This window comes from Bombus fervidus, chromosome 1, assembly GCF_041682495.2.
Source record: "Bombus fervidus isolate BK054 chromosome 1, iyBomFerv1, whole genome shotgun sequence".
Classification (NCBI taxonomy): domain Eukaryota; kingdom Metazoa; phylum Arthropoda; class Insecta; order Hymenoptera; family Apidae; genus Bombus; species Bombus fervidus.
This window is the reverse complement of record NC_091517.1, coordinates 12,309,312-12,336,361: the sequence shown is the minus strand read 5'-3', so window position 1 is coordinate 12,336,361 and position 27,050 is coordinate 12,309,312. Positions and strand designations below refer to the sequence as shown.

General features: G+C 36.1%; 1 protein-coding gene across 3 annotated transcripts in view; it reads right to left on the bottom strand.

The window, feature by feature from the left end:
* LOC139986479 (potassium voltage-gated channel subfamily KQT member 1-like) overlaps positions 1-25,818 on the bottom strand; it is a 79,654-nt gene extending 53,836 nt beyond the window's left edge. For all 3 annotated transcript variants that reach the window (XM_072001867.1, XM_072001875.1, XM_072001884.1), the window contains exons 1-2: positions 21,198-25,818; positions 6,383-6,941 (exon numbers count right to left, since the gene is read on the bottom strand). In XM_072001867.1, the coding sequence (XP_071857968.1) occupies positions 6,383-6,941; positions 21,198-21,507 (869 nt within the window). In that variant the 5' untranslated portion in view covers positions 21,508-25,818. The remainder of the gene's footprint in view (positions 1-6,382; positions 6,942-21,197) is intronic.
* Between the last annotated feature and the right edge of the window lie 1,232 nt (positions 25,819-27,050).

The following is a 27,050-nucleotide window of genomic DNA, read 5'->3' as shown; positions in this document are numbered from 1 at the left end:
ACGTTGGAAATTTCCTTTCTTTTAATATCAAAAAATTTGTTAAGGAAAACGACGCGATGTCTACGACAGAATTAAAATCGTTTTACTAAGAAACTATTAAAACCATCGTTTTATGCATCCCCTGAAGACACTCGATTATACGCGAGCCACACAATGCGAGTCAATTTCCTTTGTTCGACGAAGGAACGATGAATATTCGTCTCCAATTTCGCATCGATTGTAGGAAAACGTGCGTGTGTAACAATGGTGCAACCAGTGACAAGTATTCGTTCGGATAAGACAAATAGATATTGCAAATAAAGTTTCTGTTAACGTTGGAAAACAGATGATGATTAAAAATATTTGCACTGCTGGTAATGGAATTTATGATAGCTACTGTATATTATAATGAGAATATAATTTACGATGTTTACTGAGATTCGTGGACAGTGGTACCATCGAGTGTCGTACTACGAGCGTTCTAATTATTTCAAAATGAATGAATTATATAATTCGCTAATAAGAAACTTGGAACAATGATCACGTTGAAGGCCATGACAATTCTAGGTAAGATAATTCATTTTAAAACAAAAGATATAAGTCGTGAAATTTATTAAATAGAATACATTATTAATTTCATTGTTACATGCTTCAAACGTATTAACTTATCAGATTTCTCTTAGATTGACTCTACTCTGTTAACCAGGAAAGACGAGTTTCTGTGCTAATCGAATGGTATTATATATTTTTACGTATTAATTTTTAAACTTCAATGTGAAACCATGAAACAATTCAAATAACTTAACATCCTGAAAATTCGTTATATAATTTATACACCTAGGACTCTCAATGCTTAATACTAAAAATGCAGAGAAATTATGCAACGTATTCCTTAACAAATTATTCAACTCAATGAAATATCGCACAGTAGAAAATAATTTATCACTGATATAATTTTGCTACTTACGTTATCCATTCAGCTAAAATAATTAAAATGACGCCGTTAATTCTTCTTCGTACTGACTATTATCAAATAAATTAAAGCAAATAATTTTCAGTCTAAAGCAACAAGGCATTTTTGAATATCACTCTATCAACTATTATATCTATCCTGTTTAACTAGCGGTGTATATGGAATTCAAATCTCTTGAATGTTAAATACTCTGAACTGGAAAATTTCTTATAGGCAACACGCAACGCGATGACTATCACTGCGAGTACAATATTTATTTCCATTTTGCATATTCTACAGGATACAATTAACTATAGTAATGTATGATTAAGCTGTTACTTCGGATTTCTATTATGTAAAATTATACGAAGCAAACAGAAATTAAATCTTCTTTATCGTTTGCGACAAATGATCATCACCACCATTAGCTCCATTAATTGACGTCTTGAACAGACAGAAGAACCGCCTGAGCTCGGTCGACGATCATTGCGAAGTGTGAAACGATTTATAACTCGTGCTGAAACGTTCGGCAAACAATTCAACTGATATAAGACAAATAGTCCTGCGATATTTTTCACGACAGAATGATAAATATCCGCACAGCTAGTTGCACTTCAATTAATATCATTGAACCATAATTTTTCTTCTGGACAAGGAAACCATAATCACGGATAAGAAACAGATTAGGCCTATGGTCTCATGAAATTTCGTATTGTACGACCTGAAATCCCAACTTCCCACGTTTTCTTCAAATATTATCGAAATCAAATATTAAGTATTTATTCTCGTGGCACTTAATTTTCATGAAAATTTAAATATTGGAATGGTAATATACAATAGCAGTATTTCAGAAGATGGAAGAACTCGGAATTTTTTTTTTCTACCTGCAATTCTAGTTTCTACAACTTTCTGTTACTTCCTTTCCTTAATACTAATCTCCAACTTTCACAGAATAGTTTCATGAATGAGATCAGTTTACATGTGTAGCCAAATGAAGCTATTTAAAACTAATCTTCCTATTAACTTCTGAAAACATCCATAATTCTCGTTCCAAGAAAACAGATGCACATGAGCTAATGATAAAATAAAATGAATCGCGCGCTCGTTCAAGTGAGTCATTGATACGTGAAATTTACCAATTATGGTATTCATGGTATCCCGCTGGTACCAATCTTATTTAGCAATTAAGTCAGAAAAATCCACCAAATGTCCAGCTGGACAAATTGTAAAGTACAAATTAAATAATAAAAAAAAAATTTACCAATTGTTAATTTTTAACGCGTCGTCCAAGAGTTCGGTATGCGATGTTCCGTTGAGCTTTACGAGGAAATCGGTTCGATTGAACCACTTGGAACATCCGCCGAGCGAATTTGTAACTGAAATCGATATTGATGTTTCGCGAAGCTTGCAATTATGATAAAAGGTATCTAAACAAGAATACACGAAGAAACCAGATAAATTATGCGGTTAGAGTGATGTTCGCACCGAACGAAAAACGGATTCACGCTTGCGGAAATGAATGGCGCGTTCGAACAGTGACAGTGGATGCGTGGAGAGCAAAATGAAACACGTTTCCGTGATAATTTCCGATCGTGACGTTTCGCATCGTGAAAAGTGCGATAGTGCAGTGTATTATCGCGAAATCAACACAGATCCGGTCAAATCTTTCGCACACGCAAACCGAGAAAAATAAAGATAGAGAGAGAGAGAGAGAGAGAGAGAGAGAAAGAGAGAGAGAGAGAAAGAGAGAGGAAACGAGGCGAGAATCGATCAAAAGAAAAAGAAAGCGCAGGTGGATAGAAACAAAAGAATGGAACAACGAGGGAAAGTGACACGAACGCAAGCTCATTAAAAAGCACCGAGGAGAATCGTTTCGCTGCAACAGGAAATTAACGAGAAACGATAAGAACAACCGTTCGATGCCGGTCTCGTGGTACGCGATAAAAAACCGAGAAAGAGAGAAAATAAAAAAAAAAGAAGGAAGCGTGAACGTGGTTGCGTTCGTGCGATCAATAGACTTCGATGGCACACGTACCATCATGAAGTATACTTTGTTTTCGTAATGAATTATTTAAAGGACTGCGGTACTTGGCGGCAACTTTGGAAAAAAGGAGGTCCGCAGGGGAAAACAAAGAGGGAGAATGAAAAACGGCAAAACGCTGAATAATGCATGAGGGCCGAAAGTATTTTGATACTTATGCAGGTGATTGAGAACGTGGGCGGATCAAAGATGGATTTTTACTGTACACGATGCCAGAGAAGCAAGCGGGAATAAAACGGTGGTCAGGAACGATAGAGAAACTTCAGGGTAGCGGAGTACTTTCAACCATCGGCAGTTTGGCCATTCCTTTTAAGTCAGCTTTTACGATGACGTTTATTTGCAACGCCTGCCTCGCGAAACGCGGCATCGTCCAGGGTAAGAATACTTCATAGGGTATCGAGCGACGGTGATAACGTTTTTACGATTTCGCGATTTGCGCGTTGAGAAATGGGACTGTTTGCGTTAATGCGTGTGTATTTTTGTTTTCCTTTCCTTTTACGCTCCTTTTCGCTCTTATCGTTACGTGATGAGAACGAAGTTTCTACCAGAGGAAATATTTTGCACGATACTTACTAATCTCGAATGGGATTATATTTTACATAATTAATTGATATTATAATACGATAACAATCGTTTTCTACGTCGTAAAAGTAATTGATGTATTTTCGTTATTGCTCCTTTTTATTGTAAATGAGTTTGCATTAATAAATCATAGCGGATCATAAAAACCCTGTGTGCGTCAAGGGGTTGGCAGAAAAAATATTGTAAGTGCTCCTGACAGTCGAGAAACCCTTTTATGCTTCTTACGTTTAATATACTTCTTACGATTAATTTTATGAAGATGGAAAAAATTGATCGTAAACGCAGATGTATAAACTGTTGGAAACTTATCTTGGCATAAATAGTACAAACAATCAATATTACTCTCCTACAAAACCAATACGCATTTACTTGCAATATCAGTGTTTTGACAATTATAAATGTTTGTCTCCTTACGTTCTCCTTTTTCTTTCGTAATATTATACCAATCCTCTACTTCTCGATTGCAGATCGTAAAGAAAGATGGAACTTTGTTCGAGTAGTAGCTTTAAACTTTAAAACCTAGTTTACTGCTACTGCTGCTGCTCGGCTAACAAATAATGATAGACGATAAATAAAAGTAGCTAATAATTTAAAACTCTCATTATGTTAAGCCTTTGTAGCACTTTGTAACCCCACGTGACTTAAAAGTTATATCGTCACGTTTATCAAATTACGTAGCCATACAACGTATTCACTATGCGAATCAATTTTGTTAAAGTAATTTCTGTCTTTCTTACGTCATAATAATTCATTATTATATCCTTTCCTTGCGAACACTCAAGAACGTGATTAATAAACTGCGGATGTTTATGCAAATTCATATTTTCATAACATTACGACGACTATTTTATTTTTCATATTTTACATACTTTTTCATATTACGTACATTCTGTACGCAACTTTTTCTATAGGAAACTGTACGTCCTGAAATTCCACGATATCGTAATATTATTGCTGTGAAACTAGCGTACGGTAGTATTTGACTTTAAACACGAGATATTGTTCGCAATAAAAAAAAAGTCATATTCACGCGTCCCATAAAATGGAAAAACGAGCGTGCATGTTTTACGCAGCATCTTTTCCCATCGGGAATTCCCACGAGTGATCGAGAAACACCTCGAGCGTGTTTTGTCAGGTGGAACGAGTCGACAGAATCGACGTACAATGAAAAACGCGCACGGAGACCGAAGGATCACCGTCAAACAAGCTTCGATGTCTATATAATATAACAGAGGCGACGCAAAGACGATACAAAAGAATTTCGATTCACTTGTTGAATCGAGCCGTTTCCATTTCGAATAGCTGACGTTGCTTCCTATATAGAACGGAGAAATATTTGTCTTCGGGAACAGAATGCAGGATTGCAAAGGTATAGAAAATGGTGGATGATCCTTGAAAGGAAATGAATGGGGCTATTGATTAAAGCATGCAGAAAGTACGAAAATATATATACGTCAGTCCTATGACTTAATATTTAAATATCCATCAATTAAATTCCAACATATTGTTACGATCATCGTATTCCTCCAAGTCAGAAGAGACGGCATATTTATTTACAGTAGTAAATTATCGTTTAGTAAAATAATGATTAACGTTGTTTTATAAATTGTACAATCGGTACAATCACATCAGTACATGTTCCTTCGCTTATAGTATTTTTTGAGAAACAGCTAACGTTAGACAATTATTTTTCCTCGTTTTTTTTTTTTCTGATATCTTATAAAAGTATAAGCTTCATTAACAGTACAGTGAAATTTCTTTAACAATTTCTCTAACTCTCTCTATATTTATTGGCCAACTCGTATCACGTATTAATTTCGTTAAATTGTCAAAGTGACTCTTTAAATATCGTTAAAGAAATAAACGATCACGATTGTCAATGGTTGGCGCAACATGAAGAGAGATCTCAGTACTGAATACAAGAGTAACGAACCTGTCGATACGTCACTAATTCCTCGAGCAGTACGTTCAGAAAGGGAAATCTCTCTAATACTGATCCTGGAGCATTAGCATACGACGAATCAATTTCACGTATGGTACATCGGGCAAAATGTCAGTTTTGAATATTAATCCTGACGAAATGTAACTACTCTAATCAGATAGATATTAACATATATCGATTTATCGTTATTTATTCTGCCCGGAGAGAAATCACATACGATATTCCGTGATAATTTTAATAGAAATTCGATGGAATAAAAGATGTTGATTGGATTTTCAACGATAAATATATTCTTATTTAAACAACTTAAAGATAAGGTGTACGAATGTGTAACAAATTTTACGGGCCACCCTAAACGTACGTAAATTTCAATCTCAGTAAAATTCAATCTCAGTCGAAGAATCCCCTTTTCAATCAAAGATCGAATAACGAACATTTCAAACTCACATTTACGAGCATATTAGGTTGTTGCGCCATGGAACATCGAGAAAAACGATATAAATAGATGTAACTTACTTTAGAACAAGTTCTAAAATAAGACTATTTAATCAAATTAGAGTACATTCTATTTGAATTGCAAATTCACGCTCAAGTATTACAATTCTAACAACATATTAATATTTATCATTTAATCTGATCTAACATGTATGTTTACCTTTATCTTTATGTAAATTAACGTGGTTGTTAATGACTTCAACGAGCTGGTGCGACAGAAAAATGTAATTTAAAAGGAAAGGACAGAAACAAGATCTCGTTGAGAAACGACGTCCATTATACAACAACCTAATACGATGCTCCGTTCGTTGTTACGATCATCGATGTTAACCATCGCAACGTCTAATCGATATAGAACCTCTCTGGTAAAAACTGCATCAAAAGTACTCACACAGTGAAATGGTAGATGAAGCAGATCCACCCGCCAGGATGTTCCAGAAACACGTACAGTCTTTCCTGGAAAGTCTTGCCTTTTTTATGATGGAACACGTACTTGGCTTTAAAGGCCTGGTCGATGGGCAGATAGATCGGGTAATACGGATCGGGCACCCCAGCTTGATTCAAGCTAGGTGGCTCAACCTCCGCGGCGTTCATATCACTATTGATAATGTCATCTTTGCTCTTCTTCCGGCGATATTTCCGTTTCATCGGCGTGGGCACTCTCTTGTGGTGTGCCTCACCGAATCTCGGCGACCGGAAACGTCTGAGGAATGTGAAACGACGACTAGGCGAAGAACTGGCCTCGTCCATCTGCGTGCCGTTGTCCTCAGTGTCCTCGGTCTCGCTGCCCGGCGTTTTCAATGCCATGTCCTCCGATTCGAGGCAGTGCTCGGTGATGAGCTCGTCCTCGCTTGCCTGCAGGGCGGCGTACGCGGCCGCCGCGCTCGACCGCTTTTCTGTGAGCCTAGAGCATTGGTCCTTGCTTCGTGGAAGACTCTCGTTGGTCTCACCTGGACATTTCCAGGATATTGCCGACTTGTGCTGAACTCGATAGATACACGCCGAGCGTCGCTTTCACGATTCGATTTAACGCTAAGAATTTGCAGCTGACGAGTAAACGCGAACAGACGCAAACAAACGTGAAGGAACACGAACGAACAAGACGGTATCAGTTTTCAATTGATATCGTTCACCTAAGATATTTAGATAGAAAGTAAGGACCATTAACGCGTGTTCCACTGCCACGCGAATTTTATACATATGTTTGCTTTGACCATTTTGACAACCACGATAGATCGAATTTTTGCAAAATGTTACATTGTATTTGTTCGTATTTATCTGACAATGGCATCTAGATTGTTCACATTCTAGATTATTGTTGACGATGTATATTACTGTACCGTCAAGCGACAGGATCGTGTTTATTAATGTTCGCTTGCGCTGCTGCTGGCAATGCAGTTTGCGGTTGCTCGTTAATGTTCGTCTCTGCTCATTCGTCAAGCGCAGATCCAGTTTAAGTATCGCGTTTGATGCTCGAGGCGGTAAATACGATCGAAATTGATTATAGGCTGCTTACTTTTGGGAACATTTCTAGTTCTAAGGTGATTTATGTAAGGTAATTTACGTAACGATGTGATATTGGGAAATGATTATGACACATTTCGGTACGATAGGAACAGGAATTAATAAATTAAGATCGAGTTTGTAAGATACACTCGTAGCAGGGATTGATTATATTTGAATTCGAAGATATAGAATATAGTAACGCTGGTTTCTTTTGTGGATACACAACGAAGACGTCAAGACCTTCTTCTCTTTCTTTTTTCAACGAAATATCACAGTACGTTAATCAATACTACGTAGATAATTTTAATGAATTCCTGAATTTTTAATGAGTCATTCAACTCAAGTGAAGGATATCATATCGTTAAGAATGCTTCAATCGATTATAATTAGCGCTACGCTTCGTAAAAAAATTTGAAAAATTATGTCAACGATCGAAAATTCAGAAATCTTCGACTCCTGCTGCCTCCTTATTATCCTGAAGTCTGACTTCATAGCGAATAGTATACCATGGGGTACTTCGTTTTTAAAACAGAGACTTCTATGCGATATTATATTCCAATTTATATCTACGTACATCTGATAAATAATTTTTAAATTTTTCATATCACCTATTTTTCCAGCATTCTTGGAGTATTCGGATGTTCGATTTTCGATTGAGCGAGCAATCGCTAAACGGCGAGAGAATATTTTATTTTAATTTACATTTTAATGTTGCCTTCAATTGGAAGAAGAACGACCATTCTGGCTACTTTGATTTGCGATCCTAACACATCCTATCAATATCCTAAAAATGTCAGTAAATAAACGTCAGGATTGTAGCAGTAATTTTTGTTCCATCAAATCCCGGGAACCAGTTCTATGTTTGATTCCTCTCATAGCTCACTGATTACTCGACCATTGACCGCTCGTTCGTTGCAATTGGCTTTTAGCAAAACTCCTAGTCAATTTTACGGGACAACGGACAACAATTCCTCAAACAGCTACAAACGCGTCACGCTTTTCCATCCTCGTTCCTTTTCTATACCATTGCGTATTTCTAGAACATTCATCGTGTAATCGATTCAAGCCAAGGATCGCTGGTAAAACATTTAGATTTGAAAAAATTTGTCAATTCTGATTGTTTCGCGTGATACGTTAATAGCCAGAATGACATTCCATTGATGACAAATTCTATCGTCGATCATGCAACATCTCTATCTGGCCACATTCGGCTTATGCAGCCTGAATTTTGTAACGCGAGGGAAGAGCGAATTTCTGGGCAAACGAGCCTAGGGATTTCGGGCTGATCGATCGACACGATGAATGGATGCTTCCAAGTACAAAAGAACGTTTGCCTCTCAATAGGATCGAAACTGATCAGTTTGATTCTAATAAGTGCTTCGTCGTAGCTTTTAATTGTCACTCTCGTCTGATGCTTCATTGTTGAGAATATTAATAAGTGATTAATAGGTGGAATCAAAAGATAAACTATTGGTAGAAATAAAGATCGATAAAAGAATAGAGATAAAAGAATGAAATTAAAATTATTTGCATGTAGCGGATTTAGATGTTTGAAATATAAATTTCAGTCATACTAGGTATATTTTTAGTGGCTCAAAAAGTACAAGAAATTTATTTCTAGATTCTATAGATAGAATTTAACATCCAATTTAAGTGTTTCTCGTTGCTCGATAGATTCAAAAGAAACATATTCCTCCGTGAGATTCAAAATTAATAAATTATCAGAAGTTATTAATCAAAGAATGTATTTCAACTATGAATTTCCAGTCAGAAAATCATGTTTATTCTATTACGCCAAGCGTAATACTGAGAGGCGATCGATGTAGTATGTATAACCTTCAAGAATATGTCAATTATTCAGAAGAACATAAGATGAAAATATAAGGTTCTATGTATTTAAGAAAAGATTTTCATAACCTTCGAGAAAAATTACTTTTTTCTTTAACACGCAACGGTTGTGCTTAACAATAGTTTTCCATTGTAAAAAGCTATAAAATACTTAACTATTCTCTCATTTTATACACTGCTACCTGTCGTTTACTATCTACGACGTTCTGTAATAAAAAGAACCTGTAATAGCTAGAATAAAGGAGAAAACTACTTCTCATTAGAAGAAACTACCTAAATCATATGATAATATCATATCGACGATACTGGAGGCCAACATTTCACGAAGCGATAATATTTATAGCTCTTATTCGCCACGGTGCTACGTTTAAATCTTTATTCCTTTAAGGAACAAAGATTTTCGTTATCGAAAACACGTGTGACTTTAGTTTTCAACTAATAATCGCAAGATGGAAATAAAACGCTGTTTCGTGTTCAGCCTTTGAGCAATCGTATTTCCGACAGTGTTACGTCTCGCCGTGGGAAGGTTATCACGAAAGAAGTGACAATCATGGTGTATCTATGGAGTTTGCGACATTTATCATGCCGAGAACATACTTACTATTTAATATGAAAAAGCGATATTTTTTGAAGATTAATTATAATTGTCAATTCCGTTGCTTTCTATTTCTATTATTTGAATTTAGTATAAATAAGTGGTATTGATTTGTTATGAATTCTACAAGCTCTAATTTTTCAACTTAACTTTAAGAGATATGGATAGTAATTATTTGAATTTGGTATAAATAAATGGTATAGATTTGTTATGAATTCCACAAGCTCTAATTTTTCAAGTTAACTTTAAGTGAAACGGACGAATTTCTAATAAATAATAATAATAATAAAACTATAATTTTGTTCTCCTCGGCGTATATTCGTTTAATTTGAATATCGTCTTGATCCACGTGCATCGCAGTTGTTATAAAAGTGATAAATAACATTATGAAAAAGTTCTCTCGGAACCATTACGAGATTCTAAATTACGGTATAAAGAATACGAGTATATTCAACATGGTTTTGTCATAGTATATCGTATCGTTTAACCTTTGAACTTCAATATTACTATTATATTATTTTAATAGGCATACTGTTTATCAACCAGTAATTAACTTGATTCAATGTGACAAATAACTGGCATTTGGATTGGGTTCATAGACTTGATTACGACATGTACTCTACAAACAAATGATGAATTTCACCGCTGAATTAATTATTCGATTAATTGACCCGACTATAATCAAATTATACGGGTACAATTCACGGTAACAATCGTATCACCAAATAGCTGAAAATGACGCGCAACTGGATATTTGATATAAATGCATAAGGGCGATTGATAAAATATATTTTAAAATGTGTTTCAATAAAAAATATAATATATTCAAACTTACTTAAATCAACTGTAATAATTTAATAATGTAATAATGTTTAATAATTTTAATTTGATATAATTTCATAAAATATATTTTAAAGTGCGTTTCAATAAAAAATATAATACATTCTAACTTATTTAAATCAACTGTAATAATTTAATAACGTAATAACGTTCCAATAATTTTAATTTAATATAATTTCACTACAATACATGATAATTTAACGATTAACATAGTAATAATTTTTTGTGTTTTATAACCAGCTATAATTTATAACAAATATATACGAGGTATAAGTGACAATCTTAAGCTACAAACTTTTATAATAATCTCTTTCCTTTCTCTCTTCGCGATAGAACTTTCTTCCTATACTATTTTGAACGACAGGCAACGTACGAAGTCCCGACACTGACCACTCCAATACCGTATGAATGCGAGACTTTTCGAACGAAGCATAACTATGACGTGTAGTAAGTAGAGATTCTAAGAATAAATGGGAACACAAAGGATACGAATACGATTCAATAGCGTGCAAAAGTCTTCAACAAGCTCGACCATCTTCTATTTTCTACCATATATAAAGACAACGATTTTAATGAACCTTGGATACATCAAGTTCTTCATTCCGTTCGAAGAATCTTCATGATCGTATCGTAAAATTATCACGAAAATTCCTTCTATGAGACACGCCGACTGTAGTATTAACAAAGCAAGGAAATTGCACGAGGAATCTATCTCGCGCTCATTCCATTGATAAACAGATGAATCGTTCGCCGAGTAGGAATTATTCAAATATTTGATCCAATGAAAATCGTTAAGGATTCGCAATTCCAGCTAGCACCAAGCTAGTTCTATCGATTGATTCTGATATTTTCTTTGAGAAATATTTACCTGTTTCTTATATTTCCTTTCCCTCCGTACTCTTTCTTCGTTTGTCCCGCTAATGAGTTTAGACTTTTATACGATCGAATCACGATTTTGCAGTGTCGCAGTCGATCAAAATTTTTCTATTTCGCCGCCAGTGTAACAAGAGTAACAAAAACGGCTGAGAGATTCGATTATCGACCACATACGTGACGGTTATATTTCTCAGCATCAATTGAAGTAACGAGATTGCTCGACATGTCGCTGTATATCGGCTGCCTTCTATAGTACAACAGATCTAGACCGCTTATCTGTTGTGGAAAATCGGTCGAGTGAATATCGGAAGATACGAAATTTTACGACGCGCTGTTATTAATAAACGAAAATTCTATCGATAGCTTGTTCCATGGAGAATCGTGCAACTGAGATAGGAAATTTTTCTTAGAAGCAGAGAATTCAGATCAGTTTGCCATAACTCGATACTTCGTGGATACTTGCGATAGGATAACTTGTAATACGTAACTTGTAAAATTCCTGATTTATAATATTACTACGATGTGTATAAAAAGGCAGATGGAAAGGCTAAGATGAGAAAATGTTTGCTACGAGTTTCAAAATGAAATCAGGTATTACTTAGTATTTTACATTATAAAGCAGTTCTATTATCAAGCTTATTTTAAGTGGCTTTAGCTTATTTTTAATATAAGTAAATAAAAGTAATGTTTCTTATCGGATTCAGACTGAGGCTATATTAAAAGACACGAGTTTTCCCGATCAAATTGTTGCGCAAGGAGATGGTGAAATTAGATTAAAAACTCTTGCATTGAAGTTCCATGATGGGAAAGCAGACGGTGACAAGCTGTTACTGGTTTGAATTTAACGTGTATTACAGTACGTCGAAGAAGTATTGAAAATTGCTGAAATTCATTTATACTTCGTTCAAATGTTAATTATATTATGTAAATTCGAAATCCGCTATACAGGTAGTACCTACGTCACAATAAAATCACATGAAAGATGGAATATTATTTGATACCTTATAATAGAAAGTAATTCTACTAACAAAGCTTCTTCTGATGCTTGTATTTTAATAACGAAATCTGACATCGAAGATCGATCGGTAAAGTATTAGAGGAGCGAAAGTTTTGTAACGAGATTCTAACGGTATCAAAAGTCTTTGTTGATGGCTCGTTACGCGAAAGTCTATGAACTAAAGTTAGAAATTTCTTGTCTTAAAATTTAACAAAAGTCTAAAATTATGAGTTTAACATTGAATATAAAAATGAAATATGATATTAACAAACCAGATGTGTATTCAGAAATAGAAATAATTATAGAAAAATACTGGCAACAGTCGGTCACCTATATATTTCGGAGGGTGTAAGACTGTGTTTTATCACGATCGGGATGAATAAAGATACACCACTAACGAGATGACCCGATAATTTATGCTGCAGGGCAGATTCTATACACTCTAGTGAATTCTACTTTAAACAGAATTAATTAGTGGACTTCGATTACTGAGTCTTCGTGAACTTGAAGCTTTACTGCGAAACAGTAAAAATGAATAAAATCGACAAAATTTCATCTATTTCTGTATTATTCTGTTATTTCTCTTTTGCTACGAGTATCTTGTGTTAAAAACAAACTAAACTCTGTTAAATTCGGTAAAATCGAAAATTTTAATTAAATCCAAACAATCTTACTAATAAATAATCCTGAATTTTTAGAAATTCTTTGCAACACGAAACACTGCACTCTCGATACTTACGGAAAAATGATTAGATATATTATCACGGAAATTATTGATTTCTATCGTCCTTATGGACTTTATGAACCAATGAACGCTTTAATGGATTGTAACACGTTGTACAAGTTCGCCTGTAGTTTTCTATTTGTGTGGAGTTACACGAAGCTCGGGGTTTTGAATCGAACAAGAGAAACGCTTTAATTTAGGTGGCAAAGGCTACATCCATTAAAAAACCGATGTAAAAGTACAAGCCTTTCATTTATTGGGGTTAGTCTTCTTTCTTATAGGTAACAGTCCGATACACTGTTATCGTTAACTTTATTCCCTTGTAAAATGATAACCGAGCTTTCACGAAACGACTACGATATTGAATTTCTAACTCTTTAAACATTTTTGACGAAAGTAGTTGATTAAAATTTTTCTTTTTTTTTTTATTTGGATGTATTTTACAATTAATTCTCATTGAGAATTATAAGTAAATTTGATTAAAATTAATTCGAGAAACTTAAAAGATTCCATTTTATACAACAATTAGCGTTTCTGCGATTTCCGTAGTAATTGGTTGATTCATAGAACTAAACTATAAGTTATATAATAAGTTATATAAATATAAGTTATATAATTACGTGATAAATAAAGAACGTTTGTGAAGGATTGCCTGAAACGACCGATGAGATTCCCAATGTGTTGACTTTTCATCCAATACATTACAGGAATAAAGTTTCCCACCTAAATCAAAGTTTTGGAAGTCTACTTAAAGATATGAAACTTGCATTCTTATTAATTAAAGCGGACCTATAACATATTCGACGAAGACCCAAGAATGGGTACAGCTGTTGAATGATTAATCGCCTAATAGCCACAAATCGATGTGATATTTAACGTTTCAAAACTTCTCGTTAGACAGCTACTATCAGATTATTATTTATCACTGCGCTGACACTTTATCTTTGAAGTGTAAAATGCAAAGTGCGAGCTGTTCGCTCGACAACCAAAAGTTAAAGTTACTCGTCTCATTAACTTCCTATATACATGTATCGCTAAAAATTACATGGTAGTGTAAAAAATAAGAATAAACTGATAAGAAATATCGACATTGCTTATTTAAATTTTTAAGAACCGATTAATATTCGTTCGCAGTTCAATAGTTATCGAGCGTTGATCATTCACATTTTGTCAAATCTCTGCTTCTATATTTCCTTTCTGGAAGAAAACTAGTCGTAAAGTTACCTAAATGAAATGAAAATGATAATAAAAAAGATAACTTGACAGTAGTATATACTATAAAAGTTCGATATACTAACTATACTGCAACTAGCAATCTTTACCACAAACGAATCTTAAAATCTGCGAAAGCTAACGAAATTGGACGTCCAATTAAAAGGCGTACGATCGAGCCTGCAGTTCGCCGACGGACAAAGAAAATTGGTGCACGGATCGAGCTAAAAATGCGCGAACAGTGCACGTGGAGACCAGATACCGATACACGCTAAGCCGATAAATTGCTTCAAATTATCTGCACGCTCATCGCCAGCACTTCCTTCTCTCTTCGAGCAGCGACCACCTCTATAGGCCGTACAGATAAATTCTAACGATTACATGCAATTTCCCCGGGACATTAGCGAACGAAGAATCGGAAGTTGGAGCGGCTATAGCAAGTCGCGAGATATTCATCGGGAACCACTTCAACTTCGACCGAAACCGATTCGCTGTTTCCAAAGAAAGAAGAGAAAACAAAGAAGGATAAGAACGAGAGTTTCGTTCGATGATCTCTTTGCACGCTTCGCCAATACTTCAGAGCAGTGGTCGTAATTTCACGTAACTAATCTAAATTTTCCATTTCCACGATCTCCAATTCTGTGTGTGTCACGAGGTATTGTCGCATTATGCGATAGTGACGATTTATTTTCTTAACATTTAACATCGTTCTCGATTGGACCGCAAAAGGATTTTCTATGTGTCTGTTTTAGGAAAACCAGAGACAGGGAGAAGTAGAAGTAGAGTAAGGGCGGAGAAAAGCAGAATTATTGGAAAATAAGGTACAAGTAAAAAGTGGATGAAGAAGGAACGAATTAACGGACGAATGATGCGCAATGGGGAGAATGTTTATATAGAAATAAAGTATTTAGAGATAAAGAGAAGGCACAATCGAAGCATCGATATATTCTTACGCTATGTAGTCATCAAGTTTAGCTTTAGTTTTATTTCATGTTTGTAAACTACAGCCAAGTTTAATTTCCAAACCGTCAGGCTGCAATAAATAATTACAATTATATGTGTCTTTTGTCAAAAACGTGTTTCAGCTCCAGGTATTCTTCTATCAACAATAATAATAAAAATGTAACTTAACTAGTAACGGACATATGGAAACCTTTGTTACGAGTCAACTTAAAATTTTGCCAAAACTAATCAAATTAAATCTCTAGTTAAAACCCGAAACGCGTAGTATTGGATTTAATTTTTGTATAATCCGACGTTTTTGCTGGAAAACCGTGCAATGCCGAGAAATATATGGAATCACGAAAGAAATGTTGACAAGATACCTGTAAATATTAACGCAACCATCCGCGTATTCTCATGTCCACATCAACGAGTTTGTACACTACAGCGGAACGGATTACAGGGACGTAATAGAAAGGTCAATGGCGTTCATACTCGTAATCGATAATATAATAATTCCGTTCTGATGTAGATTATATCCTCGAACAATGTCGTGCGTTATACTCGACCACGTTCTGAGCATCGAAACTCGCGTTATCCTACATGTTCATTCAACTAACGTTACTACAACCGCATTATTATTACAACCGAGCAATGTTAATATCAGGACTACGAGTTCTATTTAATCGATATTATTAACTAACACCATATCCAACATTTTTTGTTACACTGTTCTAATGAAAATGTGTCATTTTCTATTTAAATTTCTACTTAAAAGCATCGATTAAATTTTTCATCACGGTTAACTAAGTTTCTGATTAATGGCTATTCTCCTAAAGCGATACAAGGTAAAGTAAACAATGCCGCGCCTGAACTAGCTAGTCCAAACATTGCCGAATCACAAAATAAAATTAAGTAAAAATGATAAGCGTCTATGAATGAAAATAATCAATTCTTATATTGAAATGGAAGAAACATACGTATATGTAATTTCCACGAGTATGGAAACTCAGCGAATAAATATCAGCGAATAAATACATGTTGCGAAACGTAACTATATATGTATACGTATGTTTGTATTAATTTAGCATGATTGCTCCGTTATAATAATTTGAAATTCGGAAATCTATATACGAAATATATGTATACTGAATCGATATTTCTTTTTTCCATGTACGTCTCTCTTATCGAAAGATATAATACAATTGAAATATATGAAATTGTGAAATCTAAAGCGAAATAATACAAAGCCAGCGTTTATGATTGAAAAGAGTTAAGAATTATCCCAATGCTTCGCCGTCAGGCGAATGGGATCGTTTTATTCTATCTTGAGACAATGAATTCCACGGATCCTCCAGCTGAACATTCAGTCCGCACAGAGAAACTTACTCGAAAACGGAAGCCTTGTTAAGAATGCGTTAACCCAACGTTCGCGTTGAGAGAAACGGTGAATACGAATAATTTAACTTCCCAGAATCAGCTGCAGGCAAGTTCTTTCGTACAGGTAAAACACACTTAGAGACAGGGACAGAAGATTACTTGAATCGTCATGAAATCTAGCAAAGAATGTAATTGTACTGCGTGGAGGCAGATTTTCGTAAAACTTAATTAGGCTGTATTATCACTACGATCACCTAACTTTAACGCTAGCAGAAACTTACTTTCTCTCGTACTGCGTGTACTACAACAATGGACGTTTAAGATATATACTTTTTTAGAGCCGAACAATTATAAAGATGAATAATTATTAATAATCGTTAATAATCGTTTAAGGTAACGCCGATTTTCAATTATAAAATATGATGATATTTTATATTAGGTTGTCCGAAAAGTGTCTTTCTTTTACAAACACGTCTTTTACAACGATGCATCTTTATACAAACATGAAACCTAATTTGTCGAACGTTGCGATCTTTATCTTGATAAAACAAAATGGATCATACGTAATTCGATAAAATAATACAAAATGAAAAACGTTGCGTATCTATTATTTCCTTATAAAACGAAAGAAACTTTTCGGACGACCTAACAATTTGTATGACATATGGTTATATTATACAAAATATTACGTGAAATTAATAATAATATAGTAATGATTGATAAATATTTACGAAACGATGCTAAAAAAATTTGTCGGCCAAGCTCCGAAATGCATGTAGAAAATTTCATGACACGAAAGTGGCGATATACGAAAGTCTCGCTTTATTGATTGTAAATAAATATAACTCCCCTGTAGTATTAATAGAGGCATCTGCATATCGATGGAAGCTCCCTGATATTTCATAATGAGTCGCATGGAAGATCGAGAATCAAGCGTGTTTCACTCACCGAGCAACCGCCAAAGGACAAGAGATTTTTCAGTTTTCCTAGCGAGGGAAACAAACGTCCCCTTGTTGTTGCTTATTTTTATCTCAAAGACAGAATATTCTTAGTATACTCGAGAAAAACAACTAACATGCTAAGTAAGGGAATACTCTCTTTGCAACCGATTCAAATTTTTGGAAATTGCAAACAAATTGCGGCAAATTCGAGAAAGCGGAGATGAAATTCATTCAAGGTTATTATTTTTGCTATTACTAGAGGCGTGATTTTATTCGTTAAAACATTGCGTTATAAACATTGATCCAATATAAGTACTTTATTGAATGATACGTATATTTGTTTACCAAGGGTCCTTTACAATCGCGGATATTCGAATACTGAAATTTTCCATGAGATTATGATAATGAAGGCTGAAACTCCTGCAGACTTGCCTAAATAAATATAAATTTTATTCAAGACGCAAATCCCCAAAGTAAAAATTGCGCGTCTCTTATTCGGATGAAAAATATCTCTACTTACGTTCTATTTCTTTAGCAATGTTCATAGAAATATGAATCTGCAAAAACGACCGCAGCCTATTTATTAAAGGAAGACCGAACTAAGTAACATTCAACGAGGAACCATAGAAGAAGGCAGAATTCTACTCGAACAAAGGAGAAAGGAAAAAGATTGTGAAAGGGAAGAAACGAGTGAAATCTTTCGCTCACCGCAACGAAAACACAGCTATTACTTTATTTCACGTGTTCACGAAATCAGTCGCTCTTTTTTCAAAGAAGATTACACTCTAGCCGGCTTTCCTTCCGAGCTTCCGTATAATACAAGGCAAGAAGCTAAAAATCACCAGCTCGTTGCCTAGTTTCCACCGAGCTGTGAAACGAGAGTCACCTAAAAGCCATCACGACGGCTTAAGGGACACTTTCAACCGGCGTCGTGCACTTTTGATATTTCCATTCTTTTTTTTTTTTTTTTTAACTATCTTCCGGAGAGTTAAGAACGAAAAGAAATCCTGCCAAAACAAACTGCTGGAACAACGTTCGAAACGGAGCGAATAATTTGTTAATTCGGAGACGAGGTCTAACGGAGCCGGTTCTATAAAAACCGCGTAAGAAGATTTCGATCGTTATTTCGTGAACGAAAAAGTTAAGCGGATCGATCGTTTGCGATAAGAAAGAGGAACATTTTACGACAAGAAACCATCGTAGTAGTTGTTTGATACTGCTAAACTTTTTGGTATCAAGCTTAATCCGTTTTAGTTTATTTACGACTGCGATATAAATTCGACTTTTGTTCTTTGTACTACTCCTTTTAATTGGTTTTTTGTGGCAGAAAATTTTATAACAGCAGAAGAATCAGCAGAGACGAATTAGTTCGCCAGTTGAAAATCTTCGTTCTTTTCTAAATAAATAGATCCATTTGTAAATTAATAGCGAAAGTAATTATCAATTTATTAATAATCGCCAAGTAAATGATTTTTATCAAAATACGTAGCAGTTGACAGGTTAATTAATTCGATTAAATAACTTTGGTATATACTTTCCGTAATATCAGGTATAAAATCAAGGAAGTATATTACGAATATTTACAAAAAATAGTTCGCGCAAGTTTTCTACAGACAATGTTCTCAAAGTCGGTCAAACTATGCTGACGTATTCTATTTGCGAAAGATAGCCAGAATTCACGTATACAAGTTTGATTGTGGCCACGCTCTCTGCTCCCAACTAACTAGGCAAAGGTTTTATTTCTGAATTGTTAGAACTCGGCTTGTTCTGGCGATATGGTCGATAGTGGAAAAAGTCCGGTGTGCTACGTGTTACTGAAAATTAAAAAAATGAAACGTAGGTTCTTAGAACATCTACGCATCTTATTGTGACCTAAACGAAATTTTAATGTTTTTTGAGTCTAGTTTGATTCTATAATTGATACTCAAAATTAAACTGTTTTTTTGTAAATTGTTTTTCGTAAAGATATCTTCGTATCGAACTTGTAATTGTATATGACGATATATTGATATTTTAAATTCAGGCTACAAATACTGAAGATGATGACCTGTGACAGCTTTTGCTTGCAATTATCTTCAAAATTTTCATTCGTTTTGTGGCACTTTTTATATTTTCAATTTATCGATACACGATTAGTAGTTAGTTAATAATAACTCATAGTATTATTAGGTTCATGCTATGGATAACGTAGTTATAATTGTGCTACAACCAAAACTCACGAAGAAAATTGTTTTTAATGAACGTGAAACAACGTTTGAATTATCAGATTATTAGAGTAACGGAATATCAGACAAAGAAAAGTTAAATAACACACAAATTACATGGCTCTCTGCCGTTCATTTGCTTTTAGTTAATGTAAAAGAATATTTGATGCAATAAAAAACAATTCTGACGTTAATATCACAATAAATATCGACAGCTTCTAAATATCTTTTAATTAGGTACTGCCGAAACGCAGGTAATATGTCACACGGAACTCTTTCTGTTTCATTTTATTACAAATTCCCCGTCCTCGTGTGAAACTTGTCGATGCAATTTAATCCTTTGTGAACGAAACATTATTCAGGTTCAATTTAAAGGCAAGTTAATTGTAAACGACAAAGTTTTAATTTTGAAAATTTATCGTGCTGTTGAAAATTCCATAAAACGTTGAAGCTTCAATGTCGAAAATATCTTGAAACATTAACATGTAATGTTATTGACAGAAAATCTAATGTAACGCTAGTGTCCCTGTATCTCTCTCTCTCTCTCTCTCTCTCTCTCTCCCTCTCTTCACAAATACCAACTTTTGGTACCTACTGAAAGTATTCCAATATTATTACTCGTTCACAAAATATCAATTCAATTAATCAAATTCTAATTCTATTGCATCTGTACAAGAACTCTGTCTTCTGTTTGAATGTAGAGTCGAGCGATTCGTAAAGGCTATAAACACGAGACAAACCGAAGGAAATAGAAGATACGAGAGTGAAAAAACGAGGCTATTCCTTTCTAACGTTTTAACGAATCAAGAATGTTCAAACAAATTCAACTTCTTAAAAACCAGTATTCCAAGAGCAAATTTATAACAATATGAAGACTGATATAACTTGAGATACCACTAAACCCCCTAAACTAACTACAAAAACTAAAGACACGATTGAAATCTACGATATTCGTAGAGAATCACTTGTCGAATCAACTTATTAGAAGCATCTTTGTACAGGAAATTGTAACAACGAAACAGAACAACAGAAATCACCGAAAAACCAGCAATATTCCTATAATTGCAGTGAGCAGCCAAAAATCTTCCGATCGTTACACCATATAGAACGAACTGAGTTTCCTCGGCTAGTCCGAGTATACCTGAATACGTGCACTTCTTATGATTCTGATGACCTTGGCAGTTAACATGGTGCCCGTGAGAATGGTGCGTAGGATGATACTGCTGGCGTTGCTGGTGCTGGTGCTGGCTTATCGGCGATTTAAGCACGCTCAGCACCAGATCCTCGTGAGGTGGCACGATCGTTGTGAGCTGCCTGCTCTGCCTGTATAGGTTCTCCTGTTCCCCGCGATTCATCCTGCGTCCAAGTCGTCGACGTTGCAAATAAAATCCCGGATACCATTCGTGTCTCCCTCGACCCGGACCGCTACCTAGCATAACAGCGTGCAGCATCCCGACGCTCTCTTGCAGCAGGAACTTTCGTTCATCTGACCCACCGCCAGACGATTCTCCCTTCTTTTCATGGTCGTCTCAGATCTATGGTCACTTCACGATACGCGGTCTTCTTCTTTCTTTCTTTATTCTTTTCTTTTTTCACAACTTGATAAAATACACGTTTCATACGATTTAAACACTATTCGAGTATTTTGTTACACCGATTCTGATTCAATTTTCAATCTAGGAAACAATGGAAGTAACAACATTTCCGATTAAACATTGCGTGTGCAATTGGTCACCGTTTGATGACACCATTTATGATTTCAGGTGCTAATTAAGCACCAAGGAACGTCTCTTAGTACGTTTTAGTGGGTTCGTTCGTTATGCTAATTTAAGGGGAAATGAACGCGACGAGTACCTTTCTTTTTAATACAACACCCGGTTTATGTTGTTTGAACACTATTTGGACATTGGAAACGTCTAACTCACTTTTGACGTAGTTTGATAACGATTTAAGGGGATTAGGATTTTAGGTTGAAGGTTCCCAGTGTACTATTCTTCCACATCGTTTAACAACACATTCGATTTTGTGGCATTTAAACGCTATCTGAATATTTTGATGACGAGATTTTAGGGGAGAAACGGATGGTGAGATTTCAAGTTCTCGCACATTCTTTCACCACAATTTCGTCAAACACTTAATTCGTGGAATTTGAACGCACTAGTTACACACTGGAGCCATTCAATTTTTCGCTAAACTTTGATGAACTGATTTTTTAAAGTTACGATGTAGTAGCCCGACTTTAAAATTGTATTACAAATTTTAACAAGTTTCGTGCGATTAATATCAAACTGATGACATTCGTATACTTTGAGACACTAACGCGTAATGAGGATCGTAGTCTTTGAATGTTTTAATCTCTCGTACGTATATCTTGTAGGAAAAAGGATTTTTCATGAGTGCGGATCTTGCAACTGTAAGTTACTATCACATTTTCGAAATTCCAAATCCGCTATTAAACACTGGGCCAATCTTTCTCTAAAGTCTTGTATACGTGTAAACACTTTTTGCGATAGAAAACGAAAGAATAAGAACTAATGCAAAATTAAACTGCTTTCTACTCGCAGCTTAAATTAACCGCAGATAATCACGAGTTTGATCAAAAATTTCTTAACCACTTTGGTCCTCGAACGCGAAACAGCCCATCTGGAATTGTAACGTTTCTCTCCTCGCAATTTGAATGGAGTTTACGCGATCATTAGCCTATTGGCAGAAAGGCGGCAAAGGGGATCAATCTCTGCCTAAGATCGTTTCCTATCGTAATTCAAATCAATCTCTAACTATCGTAATTCACAGAGATCGTGCGTTTCAATCTCACACGGAAATTAACGACACTTTCTTCTCCCTTCCTCTAAAGTACTTTCTTTTTTATCCAGTTCTCGTAGTTTTCTCCTGTTGTGTCCATGTAGTTTTTCCTGCTGTCGCAACAAAACGACCCTCCATTGCCTTTCCCTGTTTGTTCTTCGTTCTTTTTCCCTTGAGAAGTATCGAGCAATTTCACTCGTTGTCCAACTTCTTCTGCCTTGCAATGCTGTTTCCCTCGCGATATCTCTCGTTCCTCGTTCGATCCACAATCCCGCAAAAGCGATTAGCTCTCGTAATATACTTTGCCTCGTTGATCGACTCGTCCCTTGAAAGTTGGACGATCGAATACGAATCGTTTCTCAACTTGCAAGTTTTTGTCGAATACGATGGTACAAATTCAAGAATTTATCAAAACAAATTTCCCAGGGAGAAATTCTGTCAGAGCAGAAGCCATTGTATAAACAGATTGGCGATCTTCAAGGACTTGGATTCGATAGCAATCTTCAGTTATATTTCACTCTTTCTGCCTACACGTGATACTTAAATCTGACTTTAGCGATCGTTTCGAGTAATCGTTAATTATACGGCTGGAGCGCGTAATAAAGGCGCAACAGTAGCAACGATAACTTTCTACGCCCCCTGAATTTGCCTTGCGAAATAGATTTCTCTCCGGAAAACTTGAAGAGGAATCACGTGCTCGGTCCTTTCCCTCGGCTTTTCTTCTCCACCTAGTTGATGTCCTCAACGTCGAGACTCACCTCGAGACTCTTTTAAAAGGATTACACCTCTTGCTTTTCCACAACAGTCTGGTCGACGAGATTGGCATTCTCGGCGGGTTGCGGATCCTCTTGTCGATTGTTGCGACACGACGCGACATTGGACAGTCAACATTCGATGCTCGAGCCGTTGCAGAAACTGATCCCGAGGGTTTCCCGACGATTTCCGCTCGCTTATCTTCCAAACAGTCACACACGAACTCTCGTGCGACGACTCTATTATTCTCGACGTGTTTACCGTGTCGAGATAAAAGGACGAGAAGTACTGTTTCGTGTAGCCAGAAATTGCTTCGGGATTTTACTCGATATCGTGTTACACTAACGAAACTTCCTGCTTTACTTCTACGCTAGAATTAGCGTATTTATCGTTCGATATTTTTATCGTTTGATTGAAACGCAGTCTCGGCAACCATTTGTGTCAAAACTTATAAGTTCTAACAGGGAAGCTTTTAAGGAAGCAATCGCTTCACCGTGAGGACGTGCAAATTTGAAACTCGACGTCAGCTTGCCACGGAAAAGGCTCAAGAAATCTCTTCTTTTCCGACCAGCTTCGAGCTTCTGTACAAACTATTTCCTATCATCGAACGTAATGTCTATTTCGAGATTGAAAATCTCTTGTCGAACAAATAGAACAAGTCTTCGAGAGAAAGAAAAGAATACGTGTGCATGGGTAGTGTGTACATGTCGTTGAAGAATGTGTATTCAACACCATCGGATCATCTCTGCTCGAACCTTTCGCGATCTCGCCCTCGTTGGATTCAGGCGTTTCGTAAATTCTTTAAACGCGATCCTAGCTCCGTTTTGACATTTCGTATATTCTTTCTTCCACCTCTCTATCAACCTCTAAAATCCTACAATCGGAGTGGAAGGAACGCGAGAAATTGATCGTTCCCTGTATTTTCTTCCTTTTTCCATTCAATTCGTTTGATTTGTAGCACGAAATTGCTTCGCTATAGCGAGATCCCTCTATATTGCTCTTATTCAAGACGTCTGCCAGTAGATCCACGTGAAAAGAATTTCGTTGGACTTTGTAAGATTTCCGATTCACCGTGCCCTGGACAGAATGAATAAAACGATGTAATTTCGGCCTTTTATCCACATCTTTTCGGGGTATACGATGATTTAATAAGGCAACGAATGCGATCTCCACGGTCTTATCTCAATCATTCTCGTCACGGGCCGCGTGTTTAACGACGGGATTATATTTTACGAAGCCTCGAATCCGCGTCCGACCGTTATCCCCGGTCCGATAAAATTTTAATTGAAAGTTCCCACGAGGACGCGTCTCCTTTGACATTTAAGATCCGCCTATTTCGTTGCAGTGCGCTTTCATACCCGTCTAAATGCGGAGATCAACCGCGATTCAATTTCGTCGTTCGTTTCTTTCTTTCTTTTTCTTTTCTCCTTCGTTCGCCTCTTACACGCACATCCTCGATTCCTACGAGTCTACGGAAAGTAAAAACCGCTTGGCGTTCGTACGATGTTGGATCTCGATCGATTTGGGCATGTGCAGGTTAACGTTCAGGATTTCGAAATCGTTGTAGCATCATTTCGAGAGGATAGGTTTGACACAGGTGTACGATAATTTGCCTCTTCGATCCGTTCCCCATAATTGTACGATCATTTACGACTCCGATCGAGGGAGTTTGAACGAAAAAGCTTGATCTAGTCGGTTTCTTGCAACCTCTGAGAAAAGATCTCTCTCGGTCATAAGTATAGTTCGTCCATGTTTTCGTCCCTCGAGCTTCGATTCCTAACTTCTTCGAATCCTCGCACGCTCGAAATCCATTTCCACAAACAGACTGATCTTTCTTTTCCCGCGCAATGACAATTATTTACGTACGTCGCGACGAACCAACGAAAAAATCACGATCGTCGTAAAGCCTACGTTCGACTTTCACGGATTTTCTCCAAGAGAAAAGAAGGCAGATAGGAATAAGGAGGAGGAGACGACAGAAAAAAGAAAAGAGGAAGGAACGAGTTAAAGTACAGTAAGATCGGTGCGAATTTCGCTCGTGTTTCCAGATAATTTTCACGCACGTGTTCCCGCACTCACTCGAGACGGAAGCACAAGGGGGTCGACAAATGGTTGTTCGAGGGCGAGCGACTCGTTGATCACGCAATCGCACCTGGCAGAGGGAAGAGGAGGGTGGATGATACACGAGGTCGCGTGGCGCTGGTCGAAGACGCGTAATGTGCTCAGGACGACAGCCCGCAACCAACTGTGGCTCTTGGCCACCCTGTAGTTCCGCCACCCATCGCAACCCCGAATAGGTGGTGGCTCTCGGCGCTTGCACGCCGCGCACCGTTTACGGATCATGAGAAATGTTTTCATCTGGCCTACCCCTCGTCGAGCGACAGATCGCACACGCAAAAACCTTACGCTTCTTCCATGGTACTCGAGTTCCACTCTGGTTAGTGGAATGAGCGTACAGGCTTAGAACGATTCATAGGGGCATTTATCGTGTAATGTGTTGCAACGTAAGGGTCTAAGACTTTAACACTAGAACTACCGTTAATTAACATGAAGCTATTTCTACCAAAACCACTCAAAATGGCTGGTCTTTAAAAAATACGTAACAATAGAATATTTTTATATTTATTGATTTATTACTTTCTTACAGAAGGAATTCCATGTTATGTAGTATATTTTTGGTATTATTAATCCATTTGGGACCATTATCCCTAAACGAGGATCGACATATTTATAAAATTGTAGAACCAGTCGTTTTGACTGGCGTGATATTTCTAGTGTTAACATCGATCCGGAATTTTCCTGATAACTGATATCATCATATTGAATGATACGCGGTAAAAATTGTAAAAACGTGTGAGAAGTGTATAAAACGAGGAAACTGGTTAATTTGGGTTCGATAAATAGATTGCAGGTCCCTTTTACACTTTAACAAGTACATATCATTTTGACTGGCATTGATATAAGTAGCCTTGATACAAAATTATTTTGAGTTTGAATACATAAAAAACAAAATAAGGTTCATTACATTATTCTTTTAGTTATCGTTGCGGAACTCGTTACTTCATTGCGGAAAAAAAATATAACATGAAGTAGGAATTTTAAAATAAAATTGTAAAACCAGCCAATTTGACTGGGTTGGTAGTTCTAGTGTTAATAATAGCTTACTAGCGATTTTTTTAAGTAGTTAGCTGTTTTTCACGAGTATAGTCAAAGGAAGAAATGGCAATTGTTTTATTTCATTTTTATTTATTTTTATTTTAATTTCATTTTTATTTCAAGAATCTCTCATTTCATTTCGTTACAACTTAATTCTATTCACGTGTGCTCTGTGTTTCACGAGTATACTCGTCATCCCTTAATTTTGGCGACACAACTTAGGCATAGTTTTCAAAGAGATTTTCAAGGAGCTTGCAAATGCTAAATAGTTAAGTGGAACAGA